Here is a 17,489-nt window from a genome sequence, read left to right as displayed (position 1 = left end):
AGAAGGGCAAGAGACCATTGCCAGCTGTTGAATTCATGAAATTGGGTTTGAATTTTTAGCATGATGACAAGTAGAGGAAGAAATAAGCCCGTAAACCAAATCTTGTTTAAGGGGCTGGGTTTTTAGGAAATACTGCAGCCCAAAGAGAGGGTGGGTGGAGATATCCTGCTGAGCAGAACTGGCCAGTGTGGGTCCCAGAGGTTCGAGAAGGACCACAAAGAAGTAAGTTTTCTATCGCCAACTGGGACGGTGCTAGAACATGGTCAGATGGGAGCCAGGAGCAACCCCATGGCTGGTTGGTTTTGGCAACTGTTGTGGACCTAATATCTGCCAGGACTGGTGGCACTGCCCTCTCAGAGAAGAGCTCAGGGGCTCCCGCCTTTCTCCATCCTAACCTGGCCCAGACAGACCTTGGGGAAGAGCCCAGCATCGGAAGGACTGCGCCCCACCTCAGGAAAACTGGTTTGTAGGTGAGGGCTGGTTTTTGTTGATTCCTGAGGCTAGGCACTCAGGAAACTGTCCAGAACAAAAGAGTCCTGGCTTCCCGGTGCTTTTACATAAACTGTGTCATCCAAATGCCCAGGCTTTTCCTCCCTTTCCTCAAAGGTTCTCATGTGTCATGCTTATAAGTAAATTAGTGTCACCCACCAAGTTGACAGTGCTCCTCAGAATGTTGTCTACTCTGTTATACATTTAGCTGAATAGCAAGCTGGAGCCAGGGAAGAAAACAGGCGCCCCAGCTGGGCACAGCTCATGAATCAAACACAGTCCACTGTCCCAGTCTCCACAGAGTAAATTACTCTCTTAAAACTCATATTCTGCTAAAATGGAAACAAAATGACTGTCTTTGTCCTTTCCATGGTGAAAAATAATCCACTATAATCTAGATGTTAACATTTTGAAAGCTAAAAATAGGACACCTCTCTTTTATAATTAAACTTGCCCCAGGGAGGTAGAAGAAAGTAAAGGGAGGGGAGATAAAGGGCGAGAGGAGACATGACTTGGGGTGGTGAAAACACAATGCAATATACAGATGATGTATTACAGAACTATACACCTAAAGCCTATATAATTTTAGCTCTGGCCAGTGTGGCTTAGTTGGTTGGAGTGTCATCCTGTACTCCAAAAGGTTATGGGTTTGATTTCTGGTAGGGCACGTACCCAGGTTACGGGTTCAATCCCTGCTCAGGGTGCATGTGGGAGGCAACCAATCAATGTTTCTCTCTCTCTCTCTCCTCCCCTCACCCTCTGCCTCTCTCCCTCTCTCCCTTTCTCCCTTCCTCTCTCTAAAATCAATTAAAAATAGTTTAAAACATATAATTTTTTTTAACCAATGTTACCCCAATAAATTCAATAAAAAAGTAAAAAAATAAATAAACTTGCCCTAAATAGTTTCTCTCTCTCTTTCTCTCTCTCTCCTCCCCTCCCCCTCTGCCTCTCTCTCTCTCTCCCTTTCTCCCTTCCTCTCTCTAAAATCAATTAAAAATAGTTTAAAACATATAATTTTTTTTTAACCAATGTTACCCCAATAAATTCAATAAAAAAGTAAAAAATTAAATAAACTTGCCCTAAATAGTTAAGACATTGAAAGCAATGTCAGAGACTGTACTTGAGCCAGATTTCTCAGGATAATATCTCAGAAATGAATCATGATATATTTGGAACAGAAAGATAAGTCACTTTCTCACCATTTTTCGGACTCTTACATCTTTAACCATCAAATGAACAAATGAGCAATGAACTTAACCTACTTGGATATGGCAAAGATATAGCAGACTCTGAAGGGTAAAGAATTTTACCTTTCAGTATCTGCTTGGATACTGACTACACTTCCTGAAGCTCAAGTTCATCTGGAATTCAATGCTTGCTTCCTTGGAACAGAATCACCAAAGCTGCAGATATTTTTAGGAAAAGAAATCTATGTATATACATTTCTTTAAGACTTGGAAGATCTATTTCCTGAATTCCCATATATCCTTCCCTTTCTCCAAGCTTTTGAGAAATTTGGGGAGTGACCTAACTGGTATTTATATTATAAAATGCAATTCTGATGTGTATGGTTCTCACTACATTAGAAAATGTCTACCACAATATTGTATTTACAAAGGAAGTGTGCATGTGGATGCTGTGGTTTGTGGGTGCTGTGGTGGTATATTTGCTCCCATTCTCTCTTTTTTATTACACGCAGATATTAAGAGATTTGTACTGAGACTGACAGTTGTCAGAGGGGAGAGGGATGGGGGAGGTTGGGCGAAAAAGGTGAAGGTATTAAAGCAGTACAGATTGGTAGTTACAGAATAATTAGAGAGATATAGTTTACAGCATAGGGAATAGAGTCACTAATATCGTGATAAATATGCATGGGGCCAGGTAGGTATTTGACTCTGTAAAGTATATGATTGTCTAATCACTATGCTGTACATCTGAAACTAACACAGAATAATATTGAATGTAAACTGTAATTGAAAATAAAAGGACTGACCCTTGTATCTGTGTATTCATTACAGTGAATGAGGAACCTTTTATGCTACTGAAATTCTCTTCACTCAGTCTTCTTTTCATATACATATATTTGACCTGTGAGTGCTATGCACGCACACACATAGCATATATAGTACTCACAAGTGAACAGGAAGTGTCAGATTGATGAGAAAATGTTAGGAGGTTAAGTGAAGAACAGGCCGCCTATTAAGGATGACTGCTGGTTCGGGGCATCTTTGTTAAGCACTGGTGACACTTTAGCCTTGCCCAGCGCTTGTCTGATTATCACCTAAGGCTGAGGTGATACAAAAGCTCCAAAGTCCTTGGCAGACATTCAGAGCAGCTTTCTACACCAGAGGAAGCTGACACCTGCAGTAAATGCTGAAATTCATAGGGCAGTAAGTATGCCTGGAATGGTTTGAAGTGAATTAAAGTCCAAGAAAAGATGTCTTTCCACATTGATTAAAATCCTGTCTCTGAGGTAATGGGCTACCGAAAGAATGTGAGCAAAATGGACCATTTCCCCACTCATTCTAAACATTCTGGGCTGCTCCACCTGGCCTTGCTGGGACATCTTTGATTTTTATTGCAAAGGTTGGAGACTTTTGTAGCACCTTTTCTCCAAAATACTTACTCTCAGAGAACTGTAACCTAGAACAGTTGTCAATGAGAAAATAAAAAGTGAGAAAGGAACTGGAAGGAAGGAAAGCATAGGAGAAAGTGGGGGGAAAAAAGAGACTAGGAAATTCAGTCATTAGTTATTTCAAATCTCAGTCATTCAATGTTTAATTCTGGGATGCGACTTGAGCCAAGGACACTGGAGTCCTCTAAGGCTCAATGATACCATGTCTCTATTGCTCAGATTTCCTTTGCTAATAAAAGATTTCTTACATAAGGGATATGACAAGAAATGGGAAGACAAAAAACAGAGAGGTTTTCAGCCCTGGCCAGGTGGCTCATTTGGCTGGAGCATCATCCCACACACCAAAGGGCTGCGGGTTCAGTTACCGGGCAGGGCACATACCTAGGTTGTGGGTTTGAACCCCGGTTGGGGTGCGTACAGGAGGCAACAGGCCCATGTTTCTCTCTAACATGGATGTTTCTCTCTCTCTCTTTCTCCCTTCCTCTCTCTCCAAAATCAATAAATATATCCTTGGGTGAGAATAAAGAAAAAAATGAGAAGATTTCAAATAATAACCTTAGTTTAAACCTGTGTTCTCAGATAAAGTCAAAAGAAGAACTTATAATGGCAAATTTCTATTCCAGAAAAAAAAAAGATACCTTCAGCTAACCCAGTGGTTCTCAAACATTAACTTCCTCGGCATCGTCTGGGGGCTGGTTAAAGCAGAGACTGCCAGCCCCACCTCCAGAGTTTCTGCATCAGTAGGAGTGTGGTGGGGCCAGAGGGTTTGCATTTCTGACAAGTTCCCAGGCCTGCTGATGCTGCTGGTCCTGAGACCACACTTTGAGAACCACTGAATTAGCCAAAGGCCTGCTAAGTGCAAGGCTCTGTGTCAGGTATAGAGGGTCCCAATAGAAAGATGGTCCTTGGCCTCAGGGATCTTCCCTTGAGTAACTATGAGGCTTCAGCAGCAATGCTGCAAGAGAGATACAAACACCGTGTTGGGAGAATTCCGATGGGGAGAGTTGCTCCCACGTGGAGGAGAGGGAAGAAGACGCTCGTGAACCCACTGCAATCTCAGTGTTCATGATGGGCCACAGTGATGAGGAGGACTTGGGCATTTGGTGAAATGGGGGGTGGGCATCCTAGATGGAGAGAGCAATGTGAACAATGGTAGCCTGAATCTGCCTCCAAATAAACCAGCCTGGCTGGAATGAAGGGCATACGAAGGAGGGAATAGTACAAAACAGAACTACTGAAATTCCCTAAATATGGCCAACCCCCCCCCCCCCGTCTCCCTGCCTTTATATATGCCATTTCTTTTTCCAAGGAAATGCCAACCACTTCTTCAAGACTAGCTTAAGCATTTTTATTTTCCTGCAAAGTCTTTTCTGATTGCTCCATGCTTCTGTATCCTTCATGCTTCCATTCCTTCTGTAAACAAATGCTTCCAGCCCTGTCTTCCTACCACCCTATAAGCATCTTCATAAAAGTCTTCATAAATGTGCTCTTGCTGCCCCAGCTCTTCAGCTCCCCCTCACTCCTCAACCCTCCAGGCCCCAAATTCCAAGTACGCTGCTTCTGCCAGCATCACCAGTAGCTGTCCTGTTGCTAAATCCTGTAGACATTTTCAGTTCTTATCTGGCTTAACTACCCTGCAACTTTCTTCCATGTATTTCATAAGGCTCTTCAGATTTTCTTCTCACTCCCCTTTGTGAACTGCTCCTTTTCCCTCAGGGGAATGCCTTCCAGGACCCTTCTCTATGTGCATTGTTCTCCCTGGGTGGTCTCAAGCATTCTTAGGGCTTCAATTACCCTTGTGCTGATGATGTTTAAATCTGTATTCCCAGTGCTTCCAGTTTACATGTCTCACCTCAGCATAAGATTTGTATGTATATCCACCATTAACCACTGGGAATTGCTCTTGGAGTTCCCCCATGTCCAAAATGTCAATTGTCTTCTATCTCTACTGCTCCTCCTCTGTTCCCTCTAGCTTAGTGAATGACACCATTACTCACTGTTTTCCAAGTCTGAACTTCGGTTTCATCCTTGATTCTACCTTCTCCCTTACGCAGCCCATCCAGTTGGTCAAACTATTTTCTCCAACACCCTGCCTTTAGGTCAGATCTTAAGCATTTAAGATCTGGATTATAGCACCTGCCTCCTGAGTCCCTCCAATGGCCTCAGGATAAAGTCCAAACCTCTTAATATGGCTACAAGGACCTTAGTGATAGAGGCCCACCTATCTCTCTAGTCTCTCCCTCAAGCCTCTTTTCTAACCACTTTCCCAACCAATGAAGTGCTTGTAGTTCATCAAAATGCCCCACTCTTTCATCTCCCCAAATGCCTTCACGTATCCAGGATCTCTGCCTACACTGTGTGTTTTTTTTATCTCTTCCTTTGGCTAACTCTGATTCATCATAAGAAATCTCAGCTCAGATACTTTCCAAAAAGTAATTCTCAATATCGCCCTTCCCCCCACAAATCTGGCTAGGTGAGAATGCAATATGCACTTGTAGCAATCTGTGTCTATGGCATCACACTACTTTCTTTGTCTTTCCATATGTGTGTGTGTGTGTGTGTGTGTTAGTTGTTTCCAGAATTTACATGCTCTCCCCTGTGATGGGACACATATGTCACTTGAAAAAAACTTCTCAGATGATTCTCATCCAATCTGTTCTGTTGAGATGGAGAGCCTCTAAGCAGGGAGACATCCCCATCACCTAGCACAGCATTGGTCACGTCATAGGTGCCCATCACATGTTGAATGATGGTTGGGACAAAGGATGCTAGGGCAAAAAGCTTGTTCTTCCTTCAGTAGACAGTGAGCAGGCTCTTAACATTGTGAGTAGGGGCTCAACGTAATCAGTAATCCATTAAGAAACTCATGTGTGATCAGTGATGTGTGCATCAAACTGGAGGAAAGAGAGGGATTACGTATGTCACACTGAATCCTGGACAAAAGGTTGCAGACACTACAAAGGATATGGGGCTACCAGTAAGTGTCCAGAGTAACATTCAGGCACCAAGTTGAAGCACAGAAAGTTTTTATATAAGGCCCTGGGGGAAGGACCTACAAGGTCATCTCCAGGCTAGCAGGTGGCATAACTGCCTAGTGTTCTTCAGCCAGATATCAAACGCTCCTGTCTGACATAGTTCAGCTGGTTCTGGATATGGGGTTCCAGAGGAGAGTGGATCAGGGGTATGAGTCTGGGGAATTGTTCCCAGACCCAATTTAGTCTGGAGTAGGACTTCCCATAGAGGAGACCCATTCTAGAACAGATCCCAATCCTGACCAATTTATTTCAGACTTATTCTAATGCATGGTATTAACAACCAAATGCTAGGCAAGAGTAAATGTACTGACACACGCCACAGCATGTATTAAGTCAGAATTTTAAAAAAGGTGAAGCTGTCTTTCAGGCTAAATTTATTTCTACCAATTTGTTTTGTCTGATGACAGCGTGCATTTAGAAGATACTTGTCCTTCACTTTCCAATCTCCTTTTAGCCTTTGTCAGTAACCTTGTGGGCTCTCCACAGGTGTTTCCATTTGTAATCCATTTGACACAGCAAGACAATCATAATTAATGGAGCTCCCTACAGCACTGCCAGTGACCCAGAATGTAGGACAGGAGAGGCACTGAAGCAGTGGAGAGAACAGCCGGCTGGGAGCCAGGAGATCTGGTCAGTGTCTGAGGAGCAGGGCAGCTCACTCTTTTTTTGTGCACCTCTTGGTCTCCAGTCTCAAACTGGAAAGATGGGAAAGAAAGGCCCTGTCGAAAATGAAGGCATGCTCACTAACATTAAAATTCCTGCTCTTAGCCTCCTTCCTTTATTTGCCACTGAAAACCAATTTAAAGTAAACTGCTAAGTCAAGTTTTGATTGTGTTGGAAGGAGGGGGAATCTGATTAAATCTTTAAATGCTAAGATGAATGCAGAACAGTTTCTGATTTGAGGACAAGGAGGGAGACTGGAGAACAGGGGCGCTACACATTTCCTGTGGAGGTTCTCCCAGTACTTCTCTGGCAAAATTTTCACATGGGCAGGCTTGGAGGAAGGAAAAAGGGGGATCAAGGGTAGTATCTTTTCCATTTTTTTCTCTCTGCTTCAAACATACACATAAATAGAACAAAAAGAGAAAGAAAATAAAAAGCCAGAAAGGAAACAGATGTCTTTCTATAACGGTTTTCATCCAGTTAGTATTGTTTTGACCATAAAATCCTATAAAAAAGATGTAGAACAAATTTTTCTACATTTAACCCCAGACCATTTCCTGCAGAGTAACCTAGACCTGTATAAGAGAAAACTCACCTGGAAAGAATTCTGTGATGTTATGGGAAAGCCCCTGTGGTCTAGCTTGGTGTAAGTCAGAGAAAGGAAGCTGGCTGATTTGTCCACTAAAAGCGCCATATGCATCTGTTAAAAAATGTTCCCAGCTCCAGAGACTTGCTCTCCATCCCTCAGGCCTTCTCAGACCCTTGTCCAGACTCACATCCCCCTTTCTCCACTTGTCAGCTCACAGGGACATCATGCAGTGAGTATCCATTACACATGTAGAGAACAGAGATGTATCTTCATATGCTGAGGGCTCCCATTTCTCCCACAAATGAAGAAACCTAAATTACCAACAAGACTTCACCTCAATTTTATGAAAACCCTACTGTATCACTCCCTCCTAAAGAAGTCCTTACCTCTCCTGGCATTTTCCTCTTACTTCTTCAAATGGATTCAGGGTTCAAGTCCTGGGTATCATTTCTTTGGATGGCTATTCCTGTTTTTACTCACAGTATCGATATTTCATTACTATTAATATATTTAAAATTAAATTATTTTTCTGTTTATAAAAGTAATATAAAGTTACCCAAAAATATTTATATTATACTTTTTATGATTATAAAAATGTCCTAAGTAAGTAAAATGAAATTTCTGTTTTTCCATTAATGCATGGTTCAAAAACTGTTGGATTAATTTTCACTAAATATAGAGGAAATGTTTGGGATGGTCTGGTTTAGAAGAGAGGCTACATAGCATACATGAAATTCAGACTGGGCACCCTGGGCAGTCTTCTTCCTGGGCAGCCGGACGTGAGGTATAGCGAGAGGCTCTTGTGATGTTGATGGGAGTAGATTTGCCAAACACATTAGGAAGGTATGGAGAGCTTCAGACATGAACCCCAAATCCAGTCTTGGGGGGGGTCAATGTTCTGAACTGCAGGCTCAGCCTTCATAGATAATATATATCGTCAGTGGTAGCAGGGATTGTTCTCTTTGATGATGACTGAAATTTTCCTGAGCCAAGCGGCTGGGCCAGCCAGTAAATAATAATAATAATTACAATAACAATATAATAAAGCATTTGCGAATGTTTGCTTTCTGTAAGGTCTGTAATAGATATATGACATACGCTCATCATTTAATCCTCACAAAAACTCTCTGAATTAAGTGACACTATTATCTCCTTTTCAGGGATGAGGAAATGGGTATTTTCACAAGTTAGATAACTTGTTCTAGGTCATAAAGCTGGTAAGTGGCAGAGCCAGCATTTAAACCCCAAATGCCTGCTCCCAACCACCATGCTTATTTCTAGAAACCAACTCGCATGCTGTGGTCACACGTTGTGGTAAAACACTGCTTTCTTAAAACTGACTACGAGGTCACCAAAACACTGCACCCATGGCTCAAGCCACTTAGCCTCGGTCACCAGGCTCTTCATGGGGTGCGTCGAGTTATCTGAGACACCACATCCCCTGCCTCTTATTTTCTCACACCCGCCTCCATCCCATGTGGCTAAGGTCACACTACTCCTCGGCCTCTTCGTCTGGTGTTCTCACTTCCACCTCTCCACCTTCTGCCATGCTGCTCCCTCAACAAAGAGGCTCTCCATCTCTGCTGTCAAATCCTCTCCCTCCTTGCTCAGAGGCAGGCAGCACCCGGTGCTCCCTCCCACCCAGGCTTTGCTCAGTGGAAATGACACCGTTTAATTAGCTAGTTATTAATAATAGGAAAGGAGCAAAGGGGGAATCCAGACATTATAGGCATGTCATTTGGGCAGCTTCACCAGGTAGCTGCAATTTCACACTCCCCAGGGAACTACCAGCCCATTCCCCACAGATTACTGGGGGAAGGGGCCAGACAAAGGGGAAAATGGACACATGCAGAATGAAGTTGGGGTGACATAGCGAAGGTGTTGTCAGTCAAACCTGGGAACAGAGATCATTGGCTAGAGTGGGCAGGGCCACTGCAAGCCCGAGAAAACTTGGGACTACATAATCCCTTAGATAAAGGAGCTCGCTCACTTGTGTGGCTCTTGGTGCTCTCTCTGTTCTCTGGTTCCTTTAGCTTTGCTCTTGCCCGTGTTCCTCCATAGCGGCATGGCCCATGGCCATGCAAACCCCACATGCAATGGACAGATGGACTGCAACTGGGAACACAAATTAAACTAGTCTGACGCTGTATTGGACTGTGCAGACATGGAATGGAAACTCTGGACACTGGCTTTGATCTTAGTTCTGCTGAAGGCAAAATGGGATTTCTTCCTTGGTGGGACAAAGGGAAATGGGACCTTGGAAACTCAGGGGTTTGATTCCATAGCAATAAATCTTCCTACAATATCTCATCCTCCCATGTGAGTCTCAGAAACTTCCTTTTCTTGGGATATCACAAGAAGCCCATTCCCACTAGCAATGGGTGGAGACATGGAGATCTCCCCACCAATTTTTTTACCTCTAAAAATCCTTTCTCGCCCTCTATGTACCAGTCTCTGAAGCTGATGCTTCACTTACGACTGCTCCGGCCATGTATGCTTAGTGAAAGTGCTTGTTATTAGTCTTTTGTACATAGTTTCAGACCCTGGGGCTGCAAAGTTGGATGCAGATTTAACAAACATTTATTGTTTATGGCCAGTGTTATTCTACTATGTTCCAGGCATTGCTCTAGGAACTGGAGATACAATAGTTAACAAAAGCTTACAGTGGTCCCTCCTTCATAGAATATCCCTTTTCCCTTTCTGTGTTAGGATAGTTCTAGAGAAGGACTGCCTGGAATCATATTCCAGCCTTTCTATTGTTAGTCTGTGTGACCTTGATCAAGTTAGTTAGCCTCTCTATGCCTCAGTTTCCTGTAAATTGGGAAACATTAATAGCATTTCTCACAAAGATGTTATTAGAATTAAATAAGTTAAAATAGTTAATAATCTATGGCATTTAGGATAGTTGCTATGATATTGTGATTTACAATAAATACATATTTGGTCTTCCTCCTGCAACCCTTGGAATTTCCTAAGTGATGAGAGCTATAAAGGTGTCTTTTGTTACCGAGGTGACTTTTGGAAAACACCAAAGGATGGAGGCTGGTTGCCAGGAGAACCACCATGTGATTAGTCCCACCCCCTGACCTCCTGGGAGAGAAGAGAGGCTGGAGATTGAGTTCAACAACTTACACCCAATGATCTAATCAACCATGCCTGTAATGAAGCCTCCATAAAAACCCAGAAAGATAGGGTTCTGAGAGCTTCCAAGTTGGTGGACATGTGGAGATTTGGGGAGAGTACCCACCTGCAGAGATGGAAGTTCCATGCCCTTTTCCCTCACCTTGTCCTATGCATCTCATCTGTCTGGCTACTCCTGAGTTATGTCCTTTTATAATAAACTGGTGATTTAGTAAGTGAGAGTTTTCTCTGAGTTCTGGGGGCTACTCTAGCAAATTAATCAAACCCATGAAAAGGGTTTTTGGAATCTCCAATCTATAGCCAGTTGCTCAGCACAGGTGACAACCCTTAAATTGCCATTGGCATCTGAAGAGTGTGTGTGTGTGTGTGTGTGTGTGTGTGTGTGTGTGTGTGTGTGTGTAAGAGAGCCAGTCTTTAGGAGCCCTTAACTTGTGGGATCTGATTTTATATCCAGGTAGTGTCAGAACTCAGTTGTATTGTAGGACACACAGCTGGCATCTGAAAATTGCTTGGTATGGAAACCAAGTCCTAGTTGGGTGCTGAACCATAGTGGCACACTGTGAGTTCTCAACATATGTTAATTATTACTATTACTTCTTTAGATAATTAACTGTCTAGATGACAGAGATCTTCCTTTGGAAGTATTCTGAAGTCTCCTCTAGTAGGCTGTAAACTTCTTAAAAGCAAAGGCCAAGTCTTCAGTCCTTTTGTGTTTGCCACACCTGGTACAGTGCTTTCCACAGCTCGGGCAATGAATAAATGCTCTTGACTGACAGGGCCAGGGGGAGGACATGTCTGTTTTGAGGTCAGGGTATATCTGGGCTAGCCTCAGGCAAAACTGTGTTCACCGGAGGGATTCCATTCTCATTATCATATTTTTTGAAGAAAGACAAATGTACGCTCAGTGCTTTCTGTTGTTTGTGTAAAAGAACTTGCTTTCATTTGTCTAGAAACAAGTCCCAAGGTTCTCAGGTTAAAAAACATCCTCTGCCTCAAAAGGAAATGACATGACTCACCTTGGTTTTTCAGTGGTAAAGGCATAGTTTCCCTGAGTTTGCTTAAAAGGTTTTTCATTTCTCGCATGTCTCTGTAAAATTGATAAAAAGAGAAAATCATCAGCTGTAAATTTTGGAAATGCAATCTCAGTATGTTCTATGAGACAACGGAAAGACAAGAATCTTTGCTTAATTGTACTAGCTCTAGTTTTCAACAGGCAAATATTGAATCTATTTTGCTTTTATAAGAAAAAGAAATCTGAGGTGGGTTGGCTCTGGGAGGAAAGAGAACTACTCTGGCCAAGCTTTCCCCAGGGCATTCTGCTGCAGGAGCCCTCTTCTCTGCCATCCTTGGACCTGGCTGAGATTAGATAAGGGCTTCTGGTCATGAGGACAGTACTTCAGATTTCCACAGGGAGGCAGAGGACACACAACTAGAATAATGGGGTTACCCTGGGCAAAGCTGAGGCTGGGTTCTTGTCAGACAGCTGTTGTGGTTGTGTAGGTTCACTCGCTGTTGCCTCCCTTTACCACGACTGGAATTCAGTGTAACAGATGTTAAGCATTCACAGGGCCAGCACTTATTAAACTGACTTGGATGATGGGCGAGCATGAAAAACTCTAACACTGTCAGAGAAGAGCTTTTCACCATGGATGAAACAGAGAAAGAGAGAGTGGGGGGTGCACGTGGGACAGCTGGGCCTTCCTCTGTACACTTGCGTGTATGTCTGACACTGCATACCTCCAACACCCTCCCTCATCCCAGACTACATATGATCATGAGACCACAGAGCCGAAGCGCAGGAAGCCATCTTCCTCACAGCACAAATCTTTGGGACATTGGTTCCCCACATGGTCAGCAATGGTTGTCCACTGGAGTCAGTACTTTTGAAATCCTAAAACATAGTGGTAGGTTTCATTTAAAAGAGCAAAAATCAGATACATCTTTTAGTTAACTCCAGAATAGGCAAGCAATAGCAGGCACTCAGGGTTTAAGAAAAAAGAAAAATTGGGGGGAAGGGGCAATAATCCTAAAGCTGAGGATATTTTAACTATTAATCTATTTTTCTTCTGTCATTTGAGGAAATAGAGCCACCATGTAATTTTAGGTTTGAAATCCCTCAGTCTATTTCATGAAACACAAGTGTTCTTTCTGTTGAGTATAGTTTGAGGACCACTTGTCTTAGGGAGGCCAGGGGCCCCATGGGGTCTCCTCCTTCAGTATTGGCTAGTATGTGAAAAGGAACTCTATCTCGGGAAGAGCTGATTGGAAAAGGAGGGGAAAACAGCCTTCTGGATCCGTCAAAATACACCTGTAAAAACATTCAGGAAACATTCCCCACAGGTGTAAGGATGTGTCTGCGTGGCACTGCATGCTGATAAGCCCCAAAGGGCATTTCTAGAAAGAGAAGTGGGGGAGAGGGAGAAGGAGGACAGGGCCCTATGTCCAGAAGTACAAGGGACACCTTCTGTTTTCCTGTGAAACTCCCAAGGGGATATGGGATGGGTGGGCGGAGGGCAGGCACAAGGTGGGAAAGGTAGTAATGCAATGTGAGACTGAGCCAGGTCCCCGTGGAGAGCGCCGATTCTCAGCCCTGGCTGCTGCACAGCAGAATCACCTCGCGCCCAGCCCTACTCCATGAGAGCCTGATTTGGTTGGTTGACAGTGAGGCTCAGTCATCAACGTTTTAAAAAAGTCCTCTTGGTGATTTAAATGTGCAGCCCAGTTTGAGAGCCACTGAGCTCACATGGCAGGAAGAGAGGGGGACTGAGGAAGCCACCCTCCCAGACAGGTCTATGTGCCTACTTCTCTCAGTCATTCCCGTCTCCTTCCACCTGAATCCGGGCTTCAGGGCAGAACTGAAACACTAGCAGCCTGGGGGCTCTGCTCTCCTATCTCACTGCCAGCCACAGCTGGCTTCATGCATGCATGCAGGGCTTGGACACGCTTCTCTGCAAGGCTTTGGGAAAGGAAAAAGGCCTTGTTGATGGATTATGCCCTGACCACAGCTCTCCGGCAGATATTCCTTCCTGGGAATAGGGCAAAGCATTTTCCATTTTATAAATTAAGATAAATCACTCCCTCATCATTGGTCTATAGTTCTAGCAAACTGTGCCAAACAGCTTTATTGTTTGAATCGTTGGATTTCTGAGCTTATACAAAATCCAAGTTTTATTAATAGCACATAATTACCACACGCTTCAATTTTCTATAAACACAGAAATTCGGCAATTAGCTTTAGAATTATATTACAATCTGAAAGGAGAAGCACAATGGCTATAAATGCCCTTGTGTGTTACATCTCTAAAAATTAAAAAATAAAATGTTTCTCATCTTGTCTTTGACCCCTCCTCCCCCACATACAGAGCACTCAGTGGAAATTCCCGGCGTCCATTCAGCTGCTTTGTGCAGGCGCTGGGGACATTAGTAGCAAAGGACAAGATATGAGCGTGAAGGCCAATAAACAAGGCCCTTGTCCTTCTGCCTCACAGAATGGCATTTTCAGCATCGAGATGAGACACGGCACTCATTGTATCATCACTGCACCCTTTCCTCAAGTGAAACAGAATCACTGTGGACTCTCTTCTTCCCAGGAAAGAAGCTCCCTCTCTAGCAGGGAGCAACTGCTCGCCAAGACACATGCATTAGCTCGCTTTGACCACTAAGGGGCCCCCAGCCACATTTTGGGAGAGTAAGAGAAGGACCTGGGAGAAAGCTGCTGAGAACTAGACAGAATGCTCAGCCCCTAAGTGGCAGCTAAGCAGGCCACTGCATACATCTGAAATCCGAGAATCTATAGGAGGCATCTTGGCACAATTTGGGGACCCGGCCCACTGGGTGAGCTGTGACGGTATGTAGATCCAACTTTCTCTCTTGCCGAGGAAGCACTGTTCTGTCTCCATGGAGATGCAATGTGGTGGAGTGGCCTGAGCAGCTGGCCTCCACTGCAGGTTCTGCTGCGGTTCCGCTGCCGAGTTTGGAGAGTTTGGACCCCTTAACTTCTCTCAGCTCTGTTTTCTGAGAGCTCTGTTTCTGACTCAGAAAATCTTGACTCCTGTGGCCCTGAAAAGAGTATTAAGTGGAGGAGGAAGGGATGGGCAGTGTTTGCAGGGTAACTTCCCACTCACCTTTCGGTGTTCTCGATGTCTGTGGAAACCTGCCAGGAGTGCTGCTGCGTATCCACGGGGGGTGAAGAGGAGTCCTCCAGGGCAGGTGGTTCAGCACTCTCCTCGATTTTGCAATCCACACTCTTGGTTCCTCCGCCAGGCTCCTTTCCTACGGCGCAGGGAGGTGGGGCCGGGGGTTGTTGGTAAAGAGGAGATAAGAAATCATAATGCCCAAGATGTCATTACAAAGGTTGGCTATGCTTTGAACCAAATGCTCCATGAACACTAATTTCTGAATACTAAAATAATCGATATATAAAAATAAATGTGCGTGTGTGCGTGTGTGTGTGTGTAGCATGTTTTCACAACGTTCTGGGAGACAGCTTGAGGCAGAGGCAGTTTGAAGATGGAGATGAAGTTAAGGCCCTGCGTTGATGGAGTCCTGGTGCTCTGTAACCCATCTTTAGGGAGTTAGATCAGGCTGGCTGGGGAAGGGGGAGTCAGCCTGTAGAACCATGCTGCTGTTTGGTCCTCAGATGCAGGGCAGACGAGAGGGCCAGGAGCACAGGACAGACAGCAGGAGGAACGGGAGCTCCTGCCGGTCCCTCTGATTCTGACACTGGTTCTCTTGGCCTGAGGGAAACAGCGGGGGTTGTGGACCTGCCTTCCATTTCCTTGGCTCTCCGGCATCCTGCAGTGTCTCCTTCTATGAGGAATGAGCCCAGCCTCAAGATCCAGCCTTACTCCGCTGAGACCATGAAGTGCCATCAATGAAAGAGCCATGTACTGGGTAGCCAGCCATCCAAAGGGATGCACTGCCAGTCCACTGAGACTTACTGTGACTGGTCTCCAGCGATTATGTCAACACTTCCTGAAATCAAATCTCTAGATTGTCTCAGCCATAATTTATATAAAATTAAACGGAAGTTATAGTCTGTGACCCAGGTAGCTTCTGTTAATGTTGTTTTCTGCCTTGAATATTTGTGCATTTGAAGGTGGATGTCCTGGTACCATTGGGATGGCCTATGAGGCCTGAGAACTGGGTTTTAAACATGACTTTGTCAGCCATTCATTCACTCACGCATTCAATCATTCACTTACAAATATTTCTTGAATGTCAGCTAAGTGCCAGGTATTGGTCTTGATGCTAGATATATAAAAGTGAAAGAAAGACATAGTCTTTGACTCATGGAGTATAAAGTGCTGGATGTAGATAATCAAAAAATTTATACAAATAATCACAAAACTGTTGTATATTACATAGTCTGAGAAAGAAGAGTAGGTATATTGTTTCTTTTACTCTTTCATCCAGCTTTGTATTATGTAGATATAGCTCCAGACTAATTAGGAAATTGCTACAGCCCATATCACTGAATATTCATGAGATAGTAGCTAGGCCAGGTTACCTCTTAGCTCAGTTTCCTTAATCCTGGTGGCATTGTTTTTGCATATTTAAAAACAAAACAAATAAACAGAAAATAAAACAAACTTGTGAAGAGGATGGCTGTTTACGGTAAAATCTAACAGGAAGCTTTTCCTTTCGATTCCTGATCTGAAGGGAACTGGAAAAATCTCATCCCTATAATTTCAAACCCATAGGGTAGCAACACAAGGAGAAAGAGACAAGCAATTAAGTGGTGATGAACTGTATGCGATTCATCAGCCTCTAGTAGAAATGAACCTCTGAATATTCAGCGGGAGCACAAACACAGATTTACTGCTGAGAACTTCTGATCATTTTGCATGTACTTTATGCACATTGATCCTGGGTAATGGAATTGCTTTTCCAATTTTATGGCATGCTGTTGGGTGGAAATTAATTAAGCACATAATTTAGCATGTTACCACTTCACAGTTGGAGGGCACTGACCTCTTAAAAGCATTTGCATTATGCTTCCTGGGAGAGTGCAGCAAATGCAGTCCACTTGCCCCCCCCCCCCCCCCACTTCTGGGCAGGGTCAGCAGTAAGATGCAGGATGTGAGCCTGAGCAAGGGTGGCGGAAATCTGAGACAGGGCAAAAAGGGGCTCCCCCCAAACAGTCTCTGCTTTTCAAAATTCTGAAGGATAGGGCCATCTGAAAGCATGCATGGCTCCTGCTACACTCCTGTGGGGTCAAAATGCCTTGGAGAATGGAGTATGGTTTGGGCAGCAAAGAAGATACACACAGATGGAATTCTCTGCTCTTTGCCTGGCATTGGGGCCACAGCGGCCCCTGTCCTGTGGTCAGGACTATAGAGCTCAAAGGTTTTATTCCAATGGGAACAGGAGAGGACACAAGGTACTGTAATGTTCCTTCTTGGAGTCCTCTATCTTCCTCATGTGTACACCTTTTGCAGCAAGGGCATCGATAGAATCCAGTTCATGACCACATTGTTTACACTTACAGCCTGCAATAATTCTACTTATATAAGACAAATACCATTCTATAGCTTTTTTTTTTTTTTTAATTCTCACCAGAGGATACAGAGAGAGAGAGAGAAACACTGATGTGAGAAAGACACATCGATTGGTTGCCTCCCTCACCCCAACCTGAGCAGGGGATCAAACCTGCAACAGAGGTGCGTACCCTTGACTGGAATCGAACCCGGGACCTTTCAGTCCGAGAGATGACGCTCTAACCACTGAGCTAAACTGGCCAGGGTGCATTCTATAGCTTTTTCAAAGTAAAATAACTACTCATGTCTTCCTGAAACATGCCTATGAGATTATAATGGTAAGTAATATCCCTTTTCCTCATTTTCTAGATCTCACTGTACTACTGTGGATAAACAAAAATGTAAGCCTTGGATGGTGGGCTTGAAGTTTAGTGCATGCGTCAGCTCACAAACTCTCT

The 17,489-nt window shown here is 44.0% G+C and overlaps 1 protein-coding gene across 2 annotated transcripts in view; it reads right to left on the bottom strand.

Moving 5' to 3' along the window:
• The window catches only part of RGS7BP (regulator of G protein signaling 7 binding protein), an 86,498-nt gene that overhangs the window by 6,148 nt on the left and 62,861 nt on the right, over positions 1-17,489 (bottom strand). The window contains exons 4-5 of one of the 2 annotated variants that reach the window (XM_016198758.2): positions 14,677-14,824; positions 11,569-11,639 (exon numbers count right to left, since the gene is read on the bottom strand). In XM_016198758.2, coding sequence (XP_016054244.1) covers positions 11,569-11,639; positions 14,677-14,824 — 219 coding nt within the window. Of the gene's footprint in view, positions 1-11,494; positions 11,640-14,676; positions 14,825-17,489 lie in introns of those variants that run through there. The other variant, XM_016198759.2, reaches the window with a different exon arrangement.

The sequence above is a fragment of the Miniopterus natalensis genome, chromosome 3 (assembly GCF_054644295.1).
Source record: "Miniopterus natalensis isolate mMinNat1 chromosome 3, mMinNat1.hap1, whole genome shotgun sequence".
NCBI classification, from domain to species: Eukaryota; Metazoa; Chordata; class Mammalia; order Chiroptera; family Miniopteridae; genus Miniopterus; species Miniopterus natalensis.
Note: the sequence above shows the minus strand (reverse complement) of the source record. Positions and strands in the feature narration are given on the sequence as shown.